This window comes from Spinacia oleracea, chromosome 6 (assembly GCF_020520425.1).
Source record: "Spinacia oleracea cultivar Varoflay chromosome 6, BTI_SOV_V1, whole genome shotgun sequence".
In the NCBI taxonomy this organism is placed as follows: Eukaryota; Viridiplantae; Streptophyta; class Magnoliopsida; order Caryophyllales; family Amaranthaceae; genus Spinacia; species Spinacia oleracea.
In genome coordinates, this window is record NC_079492.1 from 66,551,298 (window position 1) to 66,576,509 (window position 25,212).

At 39.8% G+C, this 25,212-nt stretch overlaps 2 protein-coding genes across 4 annotated transcripts; one reads left to right on the top strand and one right to left on the bottom strand.

Moving 5' to 3' along the window:
• LOC110802769 (probable nucleoredoxin 1) lies at nt 1–1,652 on the top strand. Its single transcript, XM_022008215.1, has 2 exons — nt 1–1,234; nt 1,318–1,652. The coding sequence occupies exons 1-2, from the start codon at nt 1–3 to the stop codon at nt 1,650–1,652; spliced, it is 1,569 nt and encodes a 522-aa protein (XP_021863907.1).
• A 6,148-nt stretch (nt 1,653–7,800) lies between these two features.
• LOC130464337 (uncharacterized) lies at nt 7,801–23,174 on the bottom strand. Of its 3 annotated transcripts, none has more exons than XM_056833863.1 (15): nt 21,125–21,439; nt 16,659–16,742; nt 15,016–15,322; nt 14,691–14,921; nt 14,285–14,584; nt 13,738–14,160; nt 13,360–13,635; nt 13,048–13,260; nt 12,615–12,961; nt 12,325–12,528; nt 12,125–12,232; nt 11,966–12,047; nt 11,781–11,882; nt 11,531–11,675; nt 7,801–8,022 (listed from the first exon to the last, which is right to left on the bottom strand). In XM_056833863.1, exons 1-14 carry the CDS (start codon nt 21,391–21,393, stop codon nt 11,577–11,579), a joined length of 3,045 nt encoding a protein of 1,014 aa, XP_056689841.1. In that variant the 5' UTR covers nt 21,394–21,439; the 3' UTR covers nt 7,801–8,022; nt 11,531–11,576. The 3 variants fall into 3 exon arrangements, with proteins under 3 accessions (XP_056689841.1, XP_056689842.1, XP_056689843.1); XM_056833865.1 differs by lacking the exon at nt 16,659–16,742 and adding an exon at nt 22,708–23,174 and having other exon boundaries at nt 7,803–8,022; nt 21,125–21,312; XM_056833864.1 differs by lacking the exon at nt 16,659–16,742 and having other exon boundaries at nt 21,125–21,438.
• Nucleotides 23,175–25,212: the final 2,038 nt, after the last annotated feature.

Consider the following 25,212-nt stretch of genomic DNA (forward strand, 5'->3'; position numbering starts at 1 on the left):
ATGTATTCCCGGAGAGACCTATCTTTGAAAAGCAATCCTGTAATTGATAAATTGGGAGCTGTTATACCTACATATCCTGATCTGGTTGTTTCTGAATCAAAAGCAGGTTTGCAATCTATGATTGAGATTGGCAAGAAGTGTAATTTTGTATCCTTGTTGTCTGGTGATGGTCGGATGAATTACCTTGAACGAATTTCTGGGAGGCGAGTTGAAGTTAAGGAGAAGATGTTTAGTAACAAGTACATTCCGGTTTGTTGTTTACATGTGCCTATCTTCGGTGAAGATTTTGATGCTCTGTATCTCCAGTCTCTGATAACTACATGTTCTGAATTGTATTCTAAAGACATTCTTGAGATGGTAGTGGTAGCAAAGATGAATCCTTTGGCCAATTATGAGGGGATTTTCGATCATTTCTTGTCTGGGTTTCCTTCATGGTGTCTTGCGGTACCATTTGAGGACTCACAACACCGTGACTTTATATGCAGGTACCTTGACTTTCGTAATTGTAGTATTAAATGTCTCCTTTTGAATGCCGAGGGAACTGTTTTTCTCCATGAACATCCTAGCGTTGTACGGCAATATGGAGCTGAGGCCTTTCCCTTTACTCAAGATTGTCTACCCGAACTTGATGAACCTGACATCCCATTCTGGAAAACTTCCTCTACATCCACGCTTGGGGGACTTTTGCAGTGCGAATCCTCTTTTGTTCTTGGTAAAACTAATCCAAATCCATCATCAGGTGAAAGTGAGACGACTTGTATCTCACAACTCCAAGGGAAGGTTGTTGGGTTATACTTGTGTTGGGAAGGAAATTTCATTGGCAAGCTGCATGACGTCTATAAACACTGCAAAGAGAAGTCACTGGAGTTTGAAATTGTGCTGGTTTACATACCCTTTGGTGACTGTCTTGACCCTGAGTTATTTATAGCCAAAATGAATAGTTTGTTGCTGGGTTGTAACGCATCTTGGTGGTGTTTTCCGTTCAACAACTCTGTAAGTCACAGATTCAGGCGACTTGCCTTTGACTGCGGGGAGGATAGGCTCATCATTATGGGACCCAATGATCAATATGTAGACCCTTTTGGAAGAGAGGTGATGGAGATATACAGATGTGATTCTTATCCGTTCACTAGAGAGGTCCTTGTCGAAAGGGAAATAAACAAGTTAAAGAAAGTTAACTTGGAGTCATTGTTTCTTCAGTGTAAGGATAGTTTTCTGGTGGAAAAACTCCGAGGTAAGAATATACTTGTTTATCTTGATTCTTTTTCCAACAATGATCTTTATTTGGAAGTATTGTCATGGTATGATGACATCAAGAAAGTCGTGGAACCTCAACTTCCTTTGAGGTGGTCTTTGTTCGCATGAAAGACTATGATGAGGATACTGCTTCAACCTTATCTCCATTAATGCCTTGGTTGGTATGCCCATTTGATGTTGTTCACTCAACTTTTGTTGAGAAGGAACTATTCGGTGAGAGAGGAGTATCTGATACTAGTACCCTTGTCAGTTTTGATAAAAATGGCCGGCTTTGTTTACTTTTCGCTCAAGAATGTCTAAAGACTGCATTTCCATTTGCTGATAATCTGCGCAAGGATGTCATTCTTCACCTCCAAAGTCTATCTTACCATGACTTCATGGATTATTTTGAATAACTTTCAACTTTTCATGCTGTCTAATCTAATGTTGATCTACCTCTATTTCAACTTTTCATACTGTCTAATGTGTATCTCCCTAGTTTGTGGAGTCATTTTTTCGGATATCAGATATGTGTGGCACAACTAAAAGACATAAAAGGAAGTATCATTCATGTTAAAAAAATACCATTATGTAAAAAAAAGTATCACTTTTGTTTAAAAAAGTACCATTCAATTTCTTTTAGTTTTATTTTTTATTTTTTATTTTGTCTTTTGCTATGATATGCATTTGCAAGCACATATCAAATATCCGAAAATACTTACTCGTTTGTTTAATGATGTGTTTCATGAGGGCGAAGAGGTCAATATCTGATATGTATTTCAAGATACATATTACCCTACTAAACGACATAGATATAAGACAAAAATGAAAGTAGGTGCCATTTTAATGCCATTTTTCAAAAATCAATGCCATTTCCCAAAGACGGATGACATTTTCAAGAAATATTGATTTTGTCCTTTAGTGTTTGTCTTTTCCCTATTTTATCGTTTAGTGAGTAATATGTATTTGTGAAATACATATCTGTAGACACCTACTTTTGTCCCCATTCCCGAAAGGGAAAGGTTCGATGATGAAAGCATAAATCTCCACTTGACAACGCATCTCCTATAAAATAAACGAATCTCGATTCCCCATTTCATTTCACCCGAAACCTGCTATTTATGGAAACCTGCTAAAAATAGTAACTGCCGTAAAAGGTAGCTTCTAAAAGTGGCAAATCATAAAGCATAGAAACCTGTCAGAATTAGGTGTTGCATTCTAACATAAATCCTAAAATGAGATAGAAAACCGCGAGAATCCTATTCCTAATAGGATTCGGAAATAAGAGTTACGTATTAATTAAAATCCTAACGAGCCTAGAGTTCGTAACGGGCCCAGACGCGTTCCGTCATAAAATTGATACGCGCTAAAAGACTCGATTAAATCTCAAACTCTACGGATTTCAGGAATCCGAATCTGACTAAAGAAAACAGCCCAGACCCTATTTTCAACGCCTGGCTCTGGGCGCCGAAATCTTCGGCGCCCAGGCCTGGGCGCTGAAAATACCTGGGTACGTGTTTTTTGCTAATTCTTTGTGGATTAGAACTCTGCAATTCTATCTTTCCACGAACTCTTCCCTATAAATAGACCCCTAAAATTTGACGTAAAGGACACAACACATAATTATATTCTGAGTATTGACTCCAACCCTTAGCCTAAGCCTCTCGCTGCGAAATTGTTCACGCGTTCTGTCGCAATCGATCCATAAATCGAACAGAACGTATCCTGTCCCATAATTGAGATTCGTTAAATAAAAAGGAGAAATAGCAAAGTCAAAGTGGTTAGTTTTCTGAGAATCGTGACGCACCTCTCAAGGGTGCGTCGTAATGTGTCCCTTCTCGATGATTTAACAGCTTTCCTCGCCTTTTTATGAACTGTTAAACTAACCTAATCTGATTGTTCTATCACGCCTAACAAATATAATATTTTTGGGAAATCGGAATTATCATGCTAGGTCCCTTAATGCTATTTAAATCAGATAATCACGATCGAATTAGTATTATATGTTGCATATTGCTAAAATCAATTCAGATTAGTTTAATAGTTAACGCATGTCCCTTCAATTATTTATGCTGAGCTAGTAAGGATATCCTGCCTCTGGAGTTATCGACGAGCGAAGTACTCCTCTCGGTAGTTACAGTCCCCCGAACCCTCAATCTCTACCTTGCGGGTGTATGTTGAGAGATCCCCACACCAGGGATCACAAGGGAACCTACGGTCGTCGTGGTCAAACATAATTGCACTCCCTTTATGTCACGATAACCGGGTTTTGTCAGTTTTTCTCATTGTCGTTAAAAACTGAATGGCGACTCCTATATTACTAGTCAATTGGGTGTAAACTCACAGGAAATCCAATTACACTTGATTGAATAAAAAGAATCGTCACACCCACGAGGGACGAGGTCACGCATTAGCCTCGTGATTTTTCGACCCCTTCACAGTGGCGACTCTGCTGGGGATAGTGAAGGAAATACTCGTGCTTGTAGGTAATCAAAATAGCCGAAGGGTGAAACGATCCTACCCCGCGTTTATTTCCCCATCAAGTTGGGACGACCTGAAAATCAGCATATTAATGTGAACGGGCAGAACCTCATAACGAATCTCGGCTCCCTTGGGAGTTGGGACTAAGGATACCTTTTTCCGCCAATAGGGGGGTGCATACGCCGCGCATGTTTTCCACTCGGTACTTGTGCAGGTAGTACACCTATCCCGAACCCAATCGCTCGCTCATTAGGTCTCTTTCGCCTGCATGCCCCCTTGGCTTGCACTTGCGGGTTGGCCTTTTGAGCGAAATTCCTCTTTTGAAGACACTACCTCGACCGGGGCATGTGTTGGATCTACGATAGAAGCGGTACCAAGCCAGGGGCAAATAAACTACCCATAGAAGCCTATCATAAACTACGTGGCATATTTAATTTTCAAATCCATGTTTGTAATGTAGTTATGTGTAGCGAAATATGTGATTGTGTGCGACAAACTATCCTAGAAAACCAACGACCTTAAAAATTGCCCAAACATTCATAAACTAATTTGCCAAAGAGTTATACCGAAACACGTGTTCCGCAAGCCCGAATGATCGCCACAAAAATAAGCGACGCTCGGGACGGCCTGTAACGAATCCCACAAACGCTGTTATGCGTAAAGGACGTTATTAGGCAAGCACGCAAATCGAAGTCGCATAAACAGAAGACAGAAAACGATAACCAGCCAGGGACGCATTTTCAACGCCCCTGGCTGGGCGCCAGAAATTCTCACGCCCCTCGCTGGGCGCTGAAGTTGCTGCTTGGCCTTCTGGTCAGGCGCAGCAGCCTCGGTGCCCGCGCGAAAGGAAAATACGTAGCGCAAAAAAAAAATGTTCATAAAAAGAATTGCTACGAGGGCGTAAGAAAAGCACTCGATTTCAAAAGCGACTCGTGAAAAAAAATTAATAACTCTTTGTGTCGTTGTTAGGCCTCCTACGACGACCATACACGGCACCAAAACCGAACGTGCTAATAACTATGAATGTCACACGGGCAAGTGTTTCGAAAATCCATAGAATGACCGAAATAAAAAAAAAAAACCAAAAAGTGTACCGACAAAAGAAAGAGTGAAAAACCAATTTAGAGAGTCGAAGTCTAGACTAAGTAATGCTTGAAACTTTGGGAACCTAAACTTTAGCTTATCTTATGCCTAGGACTGGTCCTGCCACTTGGTGCCGATCAGGGAATCAACGGTTAGTGCGTCTCGAAGATACATCACCAACATCAGGTTTAGTGACTCCAAGCTCCGTCCATCGTCCCTCATTTCAAGGATCTCCGCTTCCCCAACCTCGATTCGCACCTTCAAACATGTCCATCGAAGATTTGCGAGACCAGATGGTCCAAATGACCCAACTTATGGGCCAACTGAAAATGGAAAATGAAAAACCAATACTTCTCCCTCGATCCTGAACCTTTTCCTGGCAAACTACCAGAAAAGTTCAGTTCATCTGACTTACCAAAGTTCAAGGCCACGGACAACCCCCGTGATCATCTACTGAGCTTTGTGAATACCATGAACTTGAAAGGCGTGGACAAGTCCATGTATTTACCTGCCTTTCCTTTGTCCTTGGAACTATCACCAGGACCCTAAGCTCTTCCCCACTTGGGAAGACTTTGTCAATGTCTTCATCAAGCAATACTCGTCGAACATGGATTTCCAAGTTACCATGCGCGAGCTAGAAGTTCTCTTCCAAAAGAAAAACGAGGGTTTCACGACCTACTTTGCTAGATGGAGGGACCAGGCGGCCCAGCTAATCAATAGGCCTCCCGAAACAGAATTGGTCCAAAAATTTATCGACAACCTGGACCCGGCTTACAAACAACACCTTAGGTACCTGGGACTTGACACTTTCAAAAGAGCTTATGATGTGGGAATAAAGATCGAGGACGACCTCGCCAAAACCATACAGAGCAAACCCACATATAAGACCAACACCTATAATCGGGGTAACACATCCCAAGCCCAAGAAGTCCATGCTGTAGAAGAGACTCCCGCCCGAAGAAACCCTGGAAGATGGGTCCGAGACCGAAAGTTTGCCCCACTCGGGTCGACTTTGGTACAAGCCTTTGAAAGACTAACCAATCAAGGAAAGTTGAGACCTATAGGCCCCACCCGTGACCCTCCTGTCAAAAGCAAATATTGGGTCGAAGGTACTTACTGCAAATTCCATCAAGGAAGTGGGCATTACACTGAAAACTGCTGGAATCTAAAACATATGATCCAGGACATGATAGAGGATGAAGTGATACCTCTCCCTAACGTTGGCAAACCCAACAACAACAAGAGCCCACTCGGCTCTTGTCACATCTCTCTCGACCAACCAGAGAATTTTGATCCCACGGTGTATATTACACCTCAAGGTGCACCACTCGCTGTGGTCCCTATGGATCGAATCGAGAGGGAAGTGTGCGGTGTGTGGAATGATGATGCTGAAGATATTTACCTATCTCAAGTCTCGGGCCAGGACCTCTTCACTGAAACTTGGCCTGGGTATGCTCTCATTGACACCACCCCCCCAGGAGCCCGAGGTCGACAACCTCACCCGATCCGGAAGGATATACCAACCGGATATTCACCCACCTCCTATGGACGACATCCCGGTTAGGCAAACTTCTGAGAATGGACGGCACGCCACCGTCACGGAAGTCATTGAAAATCCTCTCCTGAAACAACTAAAAAGAACCAAGGCCGAGATTACCATCTGGGATCTTATGTGTACTTCAAAGGAACATCGCGAAAAGCTTATTCGCTCACTTGACCTCATCTCAGTACTTACAGATATCACACCTGACTCATTGGTTAGCCATGTCACGAGAGATGCCGGAGAAAAGGCCATAGTTTTCACTGATAAAGACTTACCCAAAGAGGGGGGTGCTCACAATAAAGCCCTTTACCTAGTGGTTGGATGCAAAGGACAAAACATCCCCCTAGCGCTCGTAGATAATGGTTCGGCGGTTAACGTCTGCCCATTGCGAACCGCCCATTACTTGGGGCTAGGAAACGATGACTTCCAAACCTCCACGCAAGGGGTACGAGCTTATGATAACTCCCGAAGCCCTGTATTGGGAAAAATCAACCTTACCATACAAACCGGGCCTGTGGCACGCACCACGTAGTTTCAAATAATCCACATCAAGCCCACTTTCAACCTCCTCTTGGGGCGACCTTAGCTCCATGGCTTGGGAGGTGTGGCTTCTACCTTGCACCAAATGGTTAAACTTAACCATAACGGGGTAATACTAGAAATCCGCGCCCCTCCTCTCGACGTCAGTTGTACTATGGTTGGAACGGCCGAGACTGCAGACGATCTTTATGGGTTTCAAATGGAAGAAACAATCCAGTTCATCGAAGATTATGATCCAGCATTCCTAGACCCGCATGCATCCCGAGTCATCCCTAGAATGCTGTTAGCTCAAGGTTATTTCCCAGGAACCCCATTGGGCATAAGGAAGAAGGAATACACATTCCATCCTTTTCCCGACAAATCTACTCCCTTTGGCTTAGGTTATGAACCAACGGAGGAAGATACACTAGTGGAAAAAATACCTGTTGAGGGGGGCATTTTGGGTTTATTGAGGCGAACAAGGCCCGCTGCGACAGACGTAGCTTCAACAGCTCAGTGATCTGTTGAGGCGGGCTTTGTTCGCCTCAACAGGTGATCTGTTGTGGGGGGCTTTCAAAAGCCCGCCTCAAAAACCTCTACAGAAAGCGCGAAAATAAGGACCTGTTGAGGGGGGCATTTAAGAAGCCCGCCTCAACAGCCTCCTCTGTTGAGGCTCACTTCTTAAATGCCCCCCTCAACAGGTCCTTATTTTTGCGCCAAAAGTTCATATGTTGTTGAGGCGTACATTAAAAGCCCCCTTCAACAACATTAATTTTTTTTTTCCAAATTCTTTTAAAATATAAAATAGGCGGCAATAACCACAACTAGATATATACTCCATTGAGTATTGAAACCTGTACCCAATCAACACCAAAATAGCAAAGGTATGAATCTGCTTATCTTTGATAAATAAATCATTACATTAACTTCATTTATATTAACCCAACAGAGCAAAGCGTATATATAGTACGTATGTTTACAATTTTTAAACACCTAGCTAGTCTAACAAATTACAACTAATATTAACAACTAAAGACAAAAGGCTAGAGAGCTAATCTAACAAATGTCTCTAATCCAGCCACTTAGGTCCCTTTAGATCATGCATTACAAACCTTAAGTAAGGTCGTGTTGACTTTCTTCCAATCGACTCGATCCCTAGCCTGCAAGTTGCATGGAAGGAAAATATATATGAGTACCAAAGTTTACACTCACGATATTGTCTTTACATTCCATTGAAGCATAAAATTAAAAGATATAGTTGCAGACTATAGAGATAATTAAGTACGTTGTTGACCTATAACGACCCAATGAGCCTTAAATGTGCATACGTAGATTAGAATGAGTTTTAGAAAGTTAAAGCTATGTATATTAGTAATGTAATAAGAATCAAATGAGTCCTTAGGTTCTTTAGTTCAAAGTTGGGAGCGGAAATGTCATTTTAGCTCTAAACATGACCTATAACGACATAATGAGCCTTAAATGTGCATAAATAGATTCGAATGAGTTTTAGAAAGTTAAAACTATGTATATTAGTCATGTAATAAGAATCAAATGAGTCCTTAGGTTTTTTAGTTCAAAGTTGGGAGCGGAAATGTCATTTTAGCTCTAAACATGACCTATAACGACCTAATGAGCCTTAAATGTGCATAAATAGATTCGAATGAGTTTTAGAAAGTTAAAACTATGTATATTAGTCATGTAATAAGAATCAAATGAGTCCTTAGGTTCTTTAGTTCAAAGTTGGGAGCGGAAATGTCATTTTAGCTCTAAACATGACCTATAACGACCTAATGAGCCTTAAATGTGCATAAATAGATTCGAATGAGTTTTAGAAAGTTAAAACTATGTATATTAGTCATGTAATAAGAATCAAATGAGTCCTTAGGTTCTTTAGTTCAAAGTTGGGAGCGGAAATGTCATTTTAGCTCTAAACATGACCTATAACGACCTAATGAGCCTTAAATGTGCATAAATAGATTCGAATGAGTTTTAGAAAGTTTTAACTATGCATATTAGACATGTAATAAGAATCAAATGAGTCCTTAGGTTTTTTAGTTCAAAGTTGGGAGCGGAAATGTCATTTTAGCTCTAAACATGACCTATAACGACCTAATGAGCCTTAAATGTGCATAAATAGATTCGAATGAGTTTTAGAAAGTTTTAACTATGCATATTAATCATGTAATAAGAATCAAATGAGTCCTTAGGTTCTTTAGTTCAAAGTTGGGAGCGAAATTTCATTTTAGCTCTAAACATGACCTATAACGACCTAATGAGCCTTAAATGTGCATAAATAGATTCGAATGAGTTTTAGAAAGTTTTAACTATGCATATTAGACATGTAATAAGAATCAAATGAGTCCTTAGGTTCTTTAGTTCAAAGTTGGGAGCGGAAATGTCATTTTAGCTCTAAACATGACCTATAACGACCTAATGAGCCTTAAATGTGCATAAATAGATTCGAATGAGTTTTAGAAAGTTTTAACTATGCATATTAGACATGTAATAAGAATCAAATGAGTCCTTAGGTTCTTTAGTTCAAAGTTGGGAGCGGAAATGTCATTTTAGCTCTAAACATGACCTATAACGACCTAATGAGCCTTAAATGTGCATAAATAGATTCGAATGAGTTTTAGAAAGTTAAAACTATGCATATTAATCATGTAATAAGAATCAAATGAGTCCTTAGGTTTTTTAGTTCAAAGTTGGGAGCGGAAATGTCATTTTAGCTCTAAACATGACCTATAACGACCTAATGAGCCTTAAATGTGCATAAATAGATTCGAATGAGTTTTAGAAAGTTAAAACTATGCATATTAGACATGTAATAAGAATCAAATGAGTCCTTAGGTTCTTTAGTTCAAAGTTGGGAGCGGAAATGTCATTTTAACTCTAAACATGACCTATAACGACCTAATGAGCCTTAAATGTGCATAAATAGATTCGAATGAGTCTTAGAAAGTTAAAACTATGTATATTAATCATGTAATAAGAATCAAATGAGTCCTTAGGTTTTTTAGTTCAAAGTTGGGAGCGGAAATGTCATTTTAGCTCTAAACATGACCTATAACGACCTAATGAGCCTTAAATGTGCATAAATAGATTCGAATGAGTTTTAGAAAGTTAAAACTATGTATATTAGTCATGTAATAAGAATCAAATGAGTCCTTAGGTTCTTTAGTTCAAAGTTGGGAGCGGAAATGTCATTTTAGCTCTAAACATGACCTATAACGACCTAATGAGCCTTAAATGTGCATAAATAGATTCGAATGAGTTTTAGAAAGTTTTAACTATGCATATTAGACATGTAATAAGAATCAAATGAGTCCTTAGGTTCTTTAGTTCAAAGTTGGGAGCGGAAATGTCATTTTAGCTCTAAACATGACCTATAACGACCTAATGAGCCTTAAATGTGCATAAATAGATTCGAATGAGTTTTAGAAAGTTTTAACTATGCATATTAGACATGTAATAAGAATCAAATGAGTCCTTAGGTTCTTTAGTTCAGAGTTGGGAGCGGAAATGTCATTTTAGCTCTAAACATGACCTATAACGACCTAATGAGCCTTAAATGTGCATAAATAGATTCGAATGAGTTTTAGAAAGTTAAAACTATGCATATTAATCATGTAATAAGAATCAAATGAGTCCTTAGGTTTTTTAGTTCAAAGTTGGGAGCGGAAATGTCATTTTAGCTCTAAACATGACCTATAACGACCTAATGAGCCTTAAATGTGCATAATAGATTCGAATGAGTTTTAGAAAGTTAAAACTATGTATATTAGTCATGTAATAAGAATCAAATGAGTCCTTAGGTTCTTTAGTTCAAAGTTGGGAGCGGAAATGTCATTTTAGCTCTAAACATGACCTATAACGACCTAATGAGCCTTAAATGTGCATAAATAGATTCGAATGAGTTTTAGAAAGTTTTAACTATGCATATTAGACATGTAATAAGAATCAAATGAGTCCTTAGGTTCTTTAGTTCAAAGTTGGGAGCGGAAATGTCATTTTAGCTCTAAACATGACCTATAACGACCTAATGAGCCTTAAATGTGCATAAATAGATTCGAATGAGTTTTAGAAAGTTTTAACTATGCATATTAGACATGTAATAAGAATCAAATGAGTCCTTAGGTTCTTTAGTTCAAAGTTGGGAGCGGAAATGTCATTTTAGCTCTAAACATGACCTATAACGACCTAATGAGCCTTAAATGTGCATAAATAGATTCGAATGAGTTTTAGAAAGTTTTAACTATGCATATTAGACATGTAATAAGAATCAAATGAGTCCTTAGGTTCTTTAGTTCAGAGTTGGGAGCGGAAATGTCATTTTAGCTCTAAACATGACCTATAACGACCTAATGAGCCTTAAATGTGCATAAATAGATTCGAATGAGTTTTAGAAAGTTAAAACTATGCATATTAGACATGTAATAAGAATCAAATGAGTCCTTAGGTTTTTTAGTTCAAAGTTGGGAGCGGAAATGTCATTTTAGCTCTAAACAGAAGCAAACAGAGGAGAAACACACAGATGGAAGTGAAATTCTAAAGACCACCAGATCAGAATTCACATGCAACAGCAGCAAGACCAGCAGATTAGTATTCAAAGCAATAAATTAGCAAATCCAGCAGACTTGTAATTATGGAAAAATTAAAGAACTTTACCAAATCCATGAAGATATAAACGCTTCCATCTTTGTGTCTAAACAACCTAAGTAAATAAATACTCGGTTGTAAAAAACTTAGCCCATTGCTCACGAACCACATCTATTTCCTCATCGGTATAAGGCGCATTTCTTGGAGTGTAAGCCTGAAATAAGTAACATGATAAGTAATGCTACTTGTAAATTAAGAATTCTACTACGTAAAAGTACTAGTATTAGTAGTTCAACTAACATATGGTAAAAGAACGAACATTGTCTAACCGCTCATCAGTGTTATGGTGTAACGTGACTATTTCATGCATGAACTTCATAACGTAATAGCCACACTCGTGGGCGCCGACTTGTTGAGCACACTGATTTGGAGATAAATCATAAATTATATATCCAAGTAGTTACCCAAAAAAAAAAGTAAAGCTAATTAGTAAGCATGATATACCTTTACATGGAAGCCTTTCAACCCCTGCATAGTCGCTCTATTCGGACAAATCCCATCATTAAACTTGTACACTTGGTATGCCCTGGAAGTTGAGTAAAACTTCATGAATCTGATTCGGCACGAAAAGAAATAACTTAAAAAGAATTGAAAGTAACTTACAAACACAAGATTCCCCATGCACTATTTTCTCGGTTGGAACCTATCGCAGAGTCGAAAATATACGCACAACCTCTACGTAGGTCTAACACGTACAAAATCCAATGATTTCTGCATTATATATAAATGTTATTGCAACCTTATGCATGAAAATAACAATAACATAGCTATTTACCAAATATCGATCAATCTCTAACACTTACTCTTGATGGTATGGGATCAAAAACCACTTGGTAATGTTAGGATCACCCTTCTTCTCCTTTTCAATTTCAGCATTGAAAACTACTTTCAAATACATTGATGCAGCCTGAGGGTTGGCCTTGATTCTAGAGCTTGACATTGCCTCGGGACAAACAAACCCAATCTGAGAGTTGTCAAATGCAAAGGTGTGTTCGTGGAATAAACACCTACAAAGTAAATGTATAATGCAAAAATTTCAAAAACTATTATAGTTGACAAAACCAAAAACAAAAATATCGATGGAAAAGTTTACATCATATAGACTTGGATCACTGAAATGTTGAGGCACGCCCCTCTAAGGAACTCTTCAACGTCAACCTCATTTACATAAGTTTGTCGATCTTCGTCATAATGCCAAACCGAAGCGGGCAATGGGATTGAAGTATTTTTATATACATCACCGGGCGCCGTATTGATGATAAACTTCAAATAATTGCATGATGGGCCAAGACCTTGAATTGTGTCGTCTGCCAAATTTTGCTTCTTACTTTTGGCGGCTGATTCTTCAGTTTTACGATCACAACTACCTACCATCTCTTTGGCCGTCTTAGAGTTCTTCGACTTCGATTTCGACTCCAACTTATTTGAGCATGAATTTCCCTGTAACAATAATGTTAAGCTAGCATGAAAAGTTCAGTTTTGATTTCAGTGTTGAAGCACAGGGGAGTGGGAAGCATATGGTTTACCTTGGCCGTTAACTTCAGTGTTGTCTTCTCTTTGGACCCTAAATCAAGTGTTGCCTTCTCTTTGACAATTAATTCTGTTGTCTTATCTTTGACAACTAATTCTGTTGTCTTCTCTTTGACAATTAATTCGTTTTTCTTCCCTTTGGAGCTACCAACCACCTCTTCAAAAATCTGACTCCTGGACTTCTTTGTTGGGCGTGGAGTAGAGTACTCCTAAACAGAGGTAGAAACCAAAGGAGTTCAAGGCTCTGAATCTAATTCTAAACAGATGCATAACGCAATGAATGACAATTAATAATAAAAAAGTTATACCTCGTCTTCTTCGAAAATCACCAAGTGAATTGGCCATTGCACAAAACTAGCAAGAGCCCTGCCTAAGTTATTGAATCCATCTCCAGTAGGTACCGGAAGAGTGTCATCATCATGTCCGTCGTAAATACAATCAACTTGGACCTTATAATGACTAGGCTTCATCGATCTAAAGTGTTGGTGCAACGAACCATCCAATGGGTACGCCATACCATCTGCCACTATCACTTTGTTACCCAAAACTTTATCCTCAAGGGCAAGACGACATGGAGTTATGGCCTTCACAAATAAATTTACAAAATTTCAGAAATCACTACAAAGTACAATATTAAAAACCTAGCTAGGGGTGTTTTGAGTGTATGCACTATAGAGAATATATACCTTCAGCTCGCGTGGTTGCTGCGATGAACTCGGACAACAGGTTACGAGTGCACGGTTAACATCAAACTCATCACTTACAAGAGCAGAATCAAGTGCGGGGGTAGAGAGGGTGTGTAGTTGACCGGTTGCTTTCAATGTGGCTAGTTGGTTTTGGAGGGCCTCCGCCACCTTTCTCTCTAATTGATCTTCAAACTCCCTTCTCACCGAAGCTCTGATTGATTCGATAGCCTCCGGTGATGGTTCAATATGGCCACATCTACTACTTCGGTCTATTGGACCGAAAGCAACTTTGTAACCGACATTAACTCCACCTGTTGCCTTGACACGCCCACGGTGATCCTTTTTTCCCATAGCCTTGGTGAGGGCATCTTCTCCCTGGGTGAATGAAATATTTCCTTTTCCCTCTTCTTCTATGTACTCCAACTATAAGAATTAGGAAAGTAAAAATTAGATGGTATACATGATGGAAAGGAGAAGCAATCTTAGCAATAGAACTAGGAATTAGGAAAGAAAAGGATATAGAACGTAAAATTTCATATGCACTTACAGCCATCTTAGCAATATTTACGGCTTCTTTATCATTCGGGTCAACTTCCCACTTTCCCTCTTTGTTTTTAACTTGATGAGCCAAGATCCACTCTACTGATCTAAACTTCTTAAATCTATCTGGCGCTGTGGTGAGTGATGAGGTCACTGAGGAGGAGCCACTTGAGAGGGTTAAAGCTGCCTCTGGCGGTAGTCGCCCATCATTTATCCACTCTGGTCTCTTTCTAACATAACCCTTTTGGCCTGTGCGATGTGGGTGCTTGTTTTGTAATGCACTTTTACTTGCTTTTTCTCTACGAACCTGTCAAAAAACACATAAAGAACATGTCGAACATTTAAAGATGGCAACAACAAACTAATCATATAATTATATAAAAAAATATCTAGCAAAGTAAATTCATTATTACCAACATCTCCGGCTTGTTTCGTTCTATCACAAATGTTTTCCAATCATCCTCTGTGATTTGATGGTAGATGTCCCAAGGCATGTCATTTGTCTGATGTTTCGGCATTTTTTCTTTCTTAGTTATCCAACGCCGCGTTAACCTGGACTTGAAAGCTCCAAAGCGTTTCGCCACACACATATGAAAATATTTTTCTCTCCTTTTAGCCGGATCATCAATAATGTGGAACAGAAGCTGTTAATTTTATGGATAAGAGATTGTTAGAAACGTATGCTACACAAATAGATAATCTAGGAGAATACAAATCAAGTTTTTATTCAATGTTTACCTTGGTCTCCTCCCAAAACCCCTTCTTTGTGTGTTCATCTAACGTTGAATATTCTTTCACATTAATGTTAATTCTAGCAGCACAAGACCCAACTTGCTTCCCGTATTCTCCTGACCATTCTCCATCGGGGATTCCATATTGATTATACTGAAGATGCATAGGCTTTTTGGCTTGAACTCCTTTTGACGGACCACGGAATTTGGTCTTTTTACTAGTGTTGGTACCTTGTGATTCCCCCGTAGGATGACTAGCTCCATCAATTCCCTGTATTTCATTATCACGATGATCATCCATGGTAGCTACGGTCCTGCAACAAAGAAAAGAGAGCAATACTTAGTAAAGGGAGCAATACTTAGAAAAGAGAGCAAAATGCTACAATTGGCCATTTACAAAGCTATACCTAAAATAATGGCCTTATGGTATTACACCTAACATGCAAAACAATCCCAAATCAAACCTCACCTAAAAAAACAACCCAAAAAAAATCATAACTCACCAGTTCTACGAGATCAATGCACAGAACTGATCAGAACTGACCAGTTCTGTGCACTGATCTGCACAGTTCTGATCTGAGCTGTGCAGATCAGTGCACAGAACTGATCAGAACCTGACCAGTTTTGTGCACTGATCTGCACAGTTCTGATCTGAGCTGTGCAGATCAATGCACAGAACTGATCAGAACTGACCAGTTCTGTGCACTGATCTGCACAGTTCTGATCTGAGCTGTGCAGATCAGTGCACAGAACTGATCAGAACTGACCAGTTCTGTGCACTGATCTGCACAGTTCTGATCTGAGCTGTGCAGATCAGTGCACATAACTGCACAGTTCTGGGCAAAATGCTACAATTGGCCATTTACAAAGCTATACCTAAAATAATGGCCTTATGGTATTACACCTAACATGCAAAACAATCCCAAATCAAACCTCACCTAAAAAAACAACCCAAAAAAAAAATCATAACTCACCAGTTCTACGCACTGATCTGCACAGCTCAGATCAGAACTGTGCAGATCAATGCATAGAACTGATCAGAACTGACCAGTTCTGTGCACTGATCTGCACAGTTCTGATCTGAACTGTGCAGATCAATGCACAGAACTGATCAGAACTGACCAGTTCTGTGCACTGATCTGCACAGTTCTGAACTGAGCTTTGCAGATCAGTGCACAGAACTGATCAGAACTGACCAGTTCTGTGCACTGATCTGCACAGTTCTGATCTGAGCTGTGCAGATCAGTGCACAGAACTGATCATAACTGACCAGTTCTGTGCACTGATCTGCACAGTTCTGATCTGAGCTGTGCAGATCAGTGCACATAACTGCACAGTTCTGATCAGTGCATATTCCTTGTGCTACTTGCAGTTCTCGTGGATTGATAAAATGCAATATATGTCAAATTTGATTCCTGGTCTAATTTGATGATTCTGGAGTTCAAATCTTCACCTTCAAACATGTAAATTACACCATACTGTAAGCAAAGTATCAAATTGTAAACAAAGTCATCTTCAAAACGGTTTTTATGTACTTATCCATCATCAACCACCAGAAAGCAAACATCAGAAACTAAGTTACCAATCACAAAGCCATGCAAACAAGAACAGGTAATTGATATTATTAGACAAAATGTACTGAAAACTAACCTAGGAAAATTCAACTGCAATTTCTGCAACCTGTGCTTGGAACCTGGCTCACATAAGAGGATACGACATTCACCAAGTTTACACCTGTGTGAAAAAACCAGATAAAGTTAGTCAAGTTATTAGAAGTATCAGACTCTCAGTAACTTAAATAGGAGGGATAAAGTAGGAGACTATCACTGCAATTCCTCTTCACAATACAAGTGGCAATTGATTGGGGTTGAATTTTTAGAAAAAAAATATGAATTAATATCCACAAGTATCCTTCACTATTCAAATTTAAGTAGTCAAGATAACAAAAATTCCAAGGCGCACAGGCTTTCAGATATGAATAGAAAGAACAAAGTCAAAAACTTCAACAATGCATCAGAAGTGAAGCCCGAACTTACACATGTATGTTTCAATTACGATTCGTAACCCATATTCCTTCCGTATGATCTGTACGCATATGATTAGTATTATTTGCATCCTCCTCTTCTGGCAATGGTTGAACAACCATTGGTAACGGAGGTGTGTCATCATACTCATCATACTCATCTTCATCTACAACATCATCAATACCCAAAATATGTCTTTTTCCTTGGGCAACAACACGCCATCTAGGATCAATATTGTCAACCACATAAAAAACTTGCTTAGCTAGTGATGCTAGAATGAATGGCTCGTCACTGTCACTTAGTCGATCAAAATTCACCAAGGTTAAACCCGGGAAAATTTCATCTCGCTTCACACCATTTTGGTTGTTAGCCCACTGACACCGAAAAACAGGGATCACAAAATAGGTATAATCAAGCTCCCATATTTCTTCGATAACACCATAATATGATTGTGTTGAATCAACCGGCCTTTTATCCTTAGCGCTTGCATAGACCCTAGATGATGCAACAACCTTTACTCCACTATTTTGCACTACACTCTTTTCATCTTGCCTTCTAGTGTAGAATGTGAACCCATTGATATCATATCCTTCAAAAGATCGAACACATAGTCGAGGACCTCGAGATAACCACTTGATCGTATCAGAAACATCATGGTCTTGTTTCTTTCCAACTTCCTTCTTAAACCATTCAATAAATGTGCGATTATGTTCCCGCATCAACGCTCTTTCCTTCAACTTAGGATTACAATGTTGAAATTCAAGCAGATGCTTTTCTAAATAAGGATGAACCTCTGTAAGATGCTGCAACACACAAAGATGTGCCTTCTTCTTCCTCTCCGATGGAGGAGATATCACATTTTTACCAATTACTCCCTCCCCTGCGAGCCTACCAACATGTCGAGATTTTGGAAGTCCTATTGGTTCAAGGCTTGACAAAAACTCAGCTAGATATCCAGAAATCTCTTCTTTAAGGACTCCCCGAATGATACTACCCTCTGGATTAGCCGGATTCCTTGCTTTGTCCTTTAAAGTCTTAAAAAATCTCTCAAAAGGATACATCCATCTTAAGAACACCGGACCACATAACTTGACTTCGCGAACTAAATGGACAATCAAATGCACCATTATATCAAAGAAAGAAGGCGGAAAATACATTTCAAATCGACATAGAGTTTCAACAACATCATTGTGCAAAGCATCCAAAGTCTCCGGATCAATCACCTTAGCACATATGGAATTGAAAAACAAACAAAGTTTTGTTATAACATGTCTCACGTGTTTCGGCAATATCCCACGAAGTGCAATTGGCAAAAATACATTAATCAGTGCATGACAATCATGAGACTTCATACCAATCAACCTAAGGTCCGAGAGAGACACTAGGCGCTTAACATTCGACGAATATCCCGAGGGAACCTTAATGCCATGTAAGCACTCACAAAACTTCTTCTTCTCCTTTCTCGACATTGTGTAACACGCTGGAGGCAGAAAGGTCTTTGTACCATCCTTTTTTTTAACAGGCCACAAATCTGGTCGAATATTCTTCTTTTTCATATCTTTCCGCACATTCTCATTGTCCTTGGTCTTTCCTGGTATGTTTAGCAAAGTCCCGATGATAGCATCGCACACATTTTTCTCAATGTGCATTACATCGAGACAATGCCTAACCGACAAATCTTTCCAGTAGGGAAGATCCCATAATGGAGACACTTTCTTCCATAAAACACCCTTTTTAGACTTGGACTTGAAGCACTTACCGTATTTGGTTTCAACATTTTTGATACGTTCATAAACTTGTGATCCTGTCAAAGGTGTACGAGCTACTCCTTCCTCGGTGAACCCATTGAATTCCTTCTTCTTCTTACGATAAGGATGATATCGACTAAGGTGCTTCCTGAAATCTGGGTAGATATTTTTCTTGAAATGATCCAACCGTGTGGGCTTCATGTCCTCTTCACATATAGGGCATGCTTGTTCTCCTTTGGTTTTGTACCCAGACAAGTTTCCATAGGCCGGAAAATCATTTATGGTACAGAAAACCATTGCCCGCAATGTAAAGTTTGAGTTGGTGTGAGCATCGAACATTGGAACACCTTCATTCCACAACAATTTCAAATCATCTATGAGTGGAGCGAGATACACATCTATATCATGTCCTGGCTGCTTAGGCCCTGAGATGAGGAGTGACAACATGATATACTTGCGTTTCATACACAACCATGGAGGAAGATTGTAAATTGCAAGAAGAACCGGCCAAGTGCTATGCTGACTACTCAGAGAGCCGTATGGATTCATCCCATCTGTACATAGAGCAAGTCTCAGATTTCTAACCTCCTTGCCAAATTCAGGATACTTCTTATCAATAGTTCTCCATTGAGGAGAATCAGCCGGATGTCTAAGGAATTCATCTTTCTTCCTCCCTTCCGCATGCCACCTCAGATACTTAGCATTCTTCTTTACGGAGAACAAGCGCTCAAACCTAGGTATGATCGGAAGATACCACAATACCTTGGCGGGCGGTCCCCTCTTAGCTGAATTGGCCCCTTTACGCTTGTAACGCGACATAGAACACGTTGGACACTTATCCAAATTTTCATACTCTTTTCTGTAAAGAATACAATCATTTGGGCAAGCATCTATCTTGACGGCCTCTAAGCCTAAGGGATTCGTCAATTTGTTGGCATAATAGGCAGAGGTGGGAATGTCATTGCCATCGGGAAACCAAAGACCTAGTCGTTTCAATAATTTCGTGAAACTTTCTTCGGTCCAACCACTCTCCGCTTTCAAGTTGGAAAGTGATGCCACACATTCTAACAATTTGAATTTTGTACACCCAGGGTACAAAGGCGTCTCAGCAGCCTTTAATACCTGCTCGAGTATGTGAGGTCGTTCATTCAAGTGATCTTTCACCGCATCCATCATTTCATTTATTTCATTATCTTCTTGCTCATCATCATCCATCTCATTATTCTCAGAAATATCAGAATCACTCTCATCACTCTCATCACTCTCTGCCAGAACATCAAATTCATTCACACTAGAACTTGGACGATCAAGTATTTTCTCACCATGCCAAAACCAGACATGGTAATCTTGCTTAAACCCACGACGAAATAAATGATCCTCAATTTCATCAATATCAGCTAACCGCCTTACATTGTTACAATCACGGCAAGGACAATAGATCTTTGCGGCTTTCGTATTCCGTTGGTGTGCTAAAGCACATCTAAGGAACTCCTCAACCCCACTCAAGTATTCCACCGTAGTATGGTCACCGTACATCCAACGACGACTCATTTCTAATAACACAAGGTTTTACACAGAATTAGATAAATCAAGCCACAAATTCTTAATTTTGACACAAGAACTATACTAGCTTGGCATAAGATCTTTGTTCTCTAATGATGCAATCTTAATTTTGACACACGAACTATACTAGCTTAGTTTCTGATGTTTGCTTTCTGGTGGTTGATGATGGATAAGTACATAAAAACCGTTTTGAAGATGACTTTGTTTACAATTTGATACTTTGCTTACAGTATGGTGTAATTTACATGTTTGAAGGTGTAATTTACATGCATGAAGTACTGTTTTAGCTTCTCAGTGCACTGATCAGTTCTGTTCTGTGCACTGATCTGCACTGCCCAGATCAGAACTGTGCAGATCAGTGGACAAAACTGATCAGAACTGTGCAGTTATGTGCACTGATCTGCACAGCTCAGATCAGAACTGTGCAGATCAGTGCACAGAACTGGTCAGTTCTGATCAGTTCTGTGCACTGATCTGCACAGCTCAGATCAGAACTGTGCAGATCAGTGCACAGAACTGGTCAGTTCTGATCAGTTCTGTGCACTGATCTGCACAGCTCAGATCAGAACTGTGCAGATCAGTGCACAAAACTGGTCAGTTCTGATCAGTTCTGTGCATTGATCTGCACAGCTCAGATCAGAACTGTGCAGATCAGTGCACAGAACTGGTCAGTTCTGATCAGTTCTGTGCATTGATCTGCACAGTTCTGATCTGAGCTGTGCAGATCAGTGCGTAGAACTGGTGAGTTAAAAAAAACTAAGATTTGGTTTTAAGTCCAAACCTTGGTCTGATGGCTGATTCTTCTATTGCAAAATGAGGAATAGATGGATATAAGGAAGACAGGGTTGAATAGCTTGGTCTGAAGTTCCTCGAGAACTGGCACCAAGAAGCATAAAACAGAACATCTACACAGTCCTGATTGAGGTTGTACACCAAATGCAGCGCTTTTTGCAATGATGCTTCATCTCCCTTGAAAATTAGAAGTAAGCAAATGCTATTAGATTTAGTTGAAAAGTAACAGAAAGGAAAAAGCTCCACATAAAATAACATAGCTATAGAATCTCCTAATTTGGTTATTAAAGTCCTTTCTTAAGTTAAATATCAAACCACAGTTTGTTTCCATGCAACATGATGGATAACTGAATGAGCCCCTATGCATGCAACTATGCAAGAGTTAAGCTACAAGCACCTGGCACTACTCATACTCAGCCATAGTCAAAAGCCTTGTAAGTAGAACTAGTTAATATGAGACTGGTCCTCGGCAAAGGAAGAGGCACGGAGGTTTGCTGCGGACTGTGCATACATTTTCAAATTTTGACAGGTGCTCGACGACCTGGCTTGATTAAATTTTTAACCAAGAAACAAAAAAAGACTAAAAAAATCTCTAGGGGGGCAGACTAGTTTTTTTCACACCGTTAACATAATACTTGCAATAAAGAAGTGTTTACAATCTGCGTTATTATCAGATACTGTAGCAGGCTATATCAGGTACACCAGCTGGTTGCATCAGGTACACCAGCTGGTTGAGCTGCTGCGAGCCCAAACCACAGACCGATAAATCCAACCTTGACCGAAAATGCCATAACAACTAGTACAGGCAATGCAACCAAGTAGAAGGTGACAAAGTTTATTGTTGCACCTATTTTAGTCCTTGTTGAACCTGTCAAAGCCCCACAGGCAGTTGTCTATGGACAGTTTCCGATCTCACAAAACCCCAGAATAGGAACTCAACAATAGCAAGAGCAATATTGTAGCATAATAAAAATGGAACTAAAAGAACTTGAAAATCAAAGCAGCAGCAACAACAGTCTCCACTGTCATACATCAGAATATTGTAGATAAGCGTGTACAAAAAACATCACAATATACTATAGTGAATACATCAAGCTATGGTAATTTTAGAGCCTATAAAGCTACAATCCAATATCAACGATTAGTTTACATCATTAATAAACTATCAATATTACAATGAACACATGAGTATATTTTATGCAGACATATTTTCAACAGATTCATATCGATTCGCTCCACTTAAAAGTTCAAACACTTCATTTCATCTGCATACTTTGGATCGAGCTACTCACATAGCTTACATAAACCATCACCATAAAAGAGACCTTCATCATTTAGACACAAAACCCATATCACTAACTTCTATTTTGTAACTGAACTAGAAAAATTTAACCTAACATCTATTTTGTAACTGAACTAGAAAAACCACAAATATCAAACCCTAATTTGTAAATTCATCCAATATTGAAACATTAGCCTAAATTCTCTGCATAATCAACTCATTATGCTCAACTAATTGAAGAGAAACTGAATTTTAAGACCAAGCAAAACAAGAATCAATTATAACCTAACCTTGATATATTGCGGCACTGTGTGAAACAGAGTCAACCGAGATAGGGAAGACGACGGTGGGGAAACTCTCCTTCAGATGGTGGTGGTGGAGCCGCGCGGTGAGGAAGGTGGTGGTGGTGGTTATGGTGGTGGTGGAGTCGCGCGGTGAAGAGAAGAGATGTGAAGAGAAGAGAAGTGAAGAGAAGAGAAGCTTATCGATCTGTACGTTTGGCGGTGGTTTTATTTTTTTAAAATTTAATGTAGCCTATTGAGGCGGGCAATTAAAAGCCCCCTTCAACAGATAGACCCTATTGAGGCGGGCAATTAAAAGCCCCCTTCAACAGCTTCTATCTATTGAGGCGGGCAAGTAAAGCCCCCTTCAACAGCTTCTGTAGAAGCGAACACTAAAAAAGCCCGCCTCAACAGAATAGTAAAATATTTGACCCGCGTTGACTAAGTAGCTATTGAGGCGCGCTTATGTATGCCCCCCTCAACAAGGGGGCTACAACAGGGGTTTTTTCCACTAGTGATATTGCTGACCGCCTATCTAGGCTACGCCTTAACAAAGCCAAACAAACCACCCTCCTTCCCCCATATCAAAGGACCCTTAACGGGAAGTTCGTTCGGGAAGGAGAAGAACACCCATGCTGTGATTTCCCTGAACCCTTCGTTCAGGATGGCTTGCTAAAACCCGGATTTGAAATTTTCCATGACTGCCACACCTTGGAAGAGGCACCCCACCTCACCAAGACTAAAACAGCTGAAATATTGGACAACCAGGCTCTATGGACATTGTTTAACGAATCGAGGCCTATGGAGAACGAGACTGTGATGACTACCCTAGCTTTACAAGATGAAGGTTTCGATCCAACCCGGTTAATCTCTCCTGCATCAACACTAGAAGAGGTCGAGAACGGATGGGTGAAGACATACCAGTGGGTCAATGCAAAAGGAATGGAATTCAAGATGAGTACCGGTGAAGGACCGAAGTTTTATGAGACTAAACCCCAGGCTTGAGCCACATAGAGCACCATTAGTAAAAAGCGCCTAGTAGTTCTTTAGATTGATAGAAAAAAATAATAGAGACTTTAGATGGTCCTAAGGCCCCTTAGAATATGGGTCAGTTTTATTTCAGTGTGTTTTCCTTACTTTCCGAATCAATAAAGGCGTAACATTTCTCCTAAAAATTTTATTCTAACACTAAATAAACACCAAATGTACTTGCAAAATACAAAAATAAAGAGGCGGCCCACTCTAGGCCCAACAAACAAAGCCCACTCGGTTTTGAAATAGTGCCATGGGAACCAATTCCCGAAACCCACAAAATAAACCACACTATCCCATTCATATCCCCAAAACCTAAAAAGCCAACCAGTGTCATCATAAGAGCCAATCCATGCAACCCAAAATCAAAGGAAATCAAAAATCCAAAACAATGCAAATGTTACCAAAAAAAATAGATTCATAAAACATAGATTCCATCATACCCTTCGCTAACAACCCACCTCCAAAGCCTATACAAAGGTCTTCATAACTTCCGCATCCTAACTCCATTTTCAAAACTGTTTCGAGTCACCAATAGAAAAAAATTAATCCGGACAAAAATGCGTTTCACGCTAACAGTCAAACAAGCCTCCAAAATAGCCTCAAAATTAACTTTAAGTACGAGCGAAATATCAAGGCGCAAAAAAAAGAAAAAGAAATAAACGCAAGAACATGTGAAGCAAAGCGTCAAAAATTGACCGCCCAAGTCATTTTTAGCGCCCAGGGCTGGGCGCCGAAATTTCTGACGCCCCAGCCTGGGCGTTGAAACTCTCTGCCTGCCAAAAGTTTTCTTTTCGAAAGTGCTCGCCATTTTATCCGCACACAACGGAAAAATAACGAACACTTGGGGGGGTTCAGTACGTATCCAAATAGGTTTACCAAGAATATAGCTATACAAATTAGTCGAATTTTACGCGAGAACGGCAAAAAAAGAGAACGGCAGATGAAAATAAAGATAATACTTCACTCATTTGACCGATCAAGTAATATGTTTCCACCTCAGGGCATATCTACCGAAATCCGGCATACTAGAACTTATTCTAAAGCTAGAACTACGCGCGACCTGATTCTGACAAGATACGTAGGCAATCCTTACCAAGGATTCGGTCCAACTGAAATAAAAAAGGGCACCTACACCCTAGCAAGAACTACACTACTCTAGTTCTTCCGGATCATCAAATAAAGTCTTGTAGAGAGCAATGTTCGCAGGATCCACCCCCACAGTCTTCTGCGCTGCCCCAATATCAATCTCCATAAGAACCGGCTCCTGGACACTAACTTCCAAAGATGTCAAGGCTTCAGAAACATTCTCAATTATAGCCTGTTAGGTTATGATACATATGACAATTCATAAATCATGCGGAAAAACCATAAAGCCAGGAAAGCATATTATTTACACATAATCATTTAGCATAGTTTAGATGCATACACTTTGTTGCGTGCCCTCCCTAGCTGCGCCCGAACCGAACAAGTACAAGTCTT

Excerpts from the sequence above, each read along its gene's own strand:
- LOC110802769 (XM_022008215.1), top strand. The coding sequence starts at position 1 with ATGTATTCCCGGAGAGACCTATCTTTGAAAAGCAATCCTGTAATTGAT. Across the intron at positions 1,235-1,317 it reads TCTGGTGGAAAAACTCCGAG|AAAGTCGTGGAACCTCAACT; the intron begins GTAAGAATATAC and ends GATGACATCAAG.
- LOC130464337 (XM_056833863.1), bottom strand. The coding sequence starts at position 21,393 with ATGTTATTTTATGTGGAGCTTTTTCCTTTCTGTTACTTTTCAACTAAA. Across the intron at positions 14,161-14,284 it reads TAAATATTGCTAAGATGGCT|TTGGAGTACATAGAAGAAGA; the intron begins GTAAGTGCATAT and ends TAATTCTTATAG. Across the intron at positions 13,636-13,737 it reads AGCAACCACGCGAGCTGAAG|GCCATAACTCCATGTCGTCT; the intron begins GTATATATTCTC and ends TTATTTGTGAAG.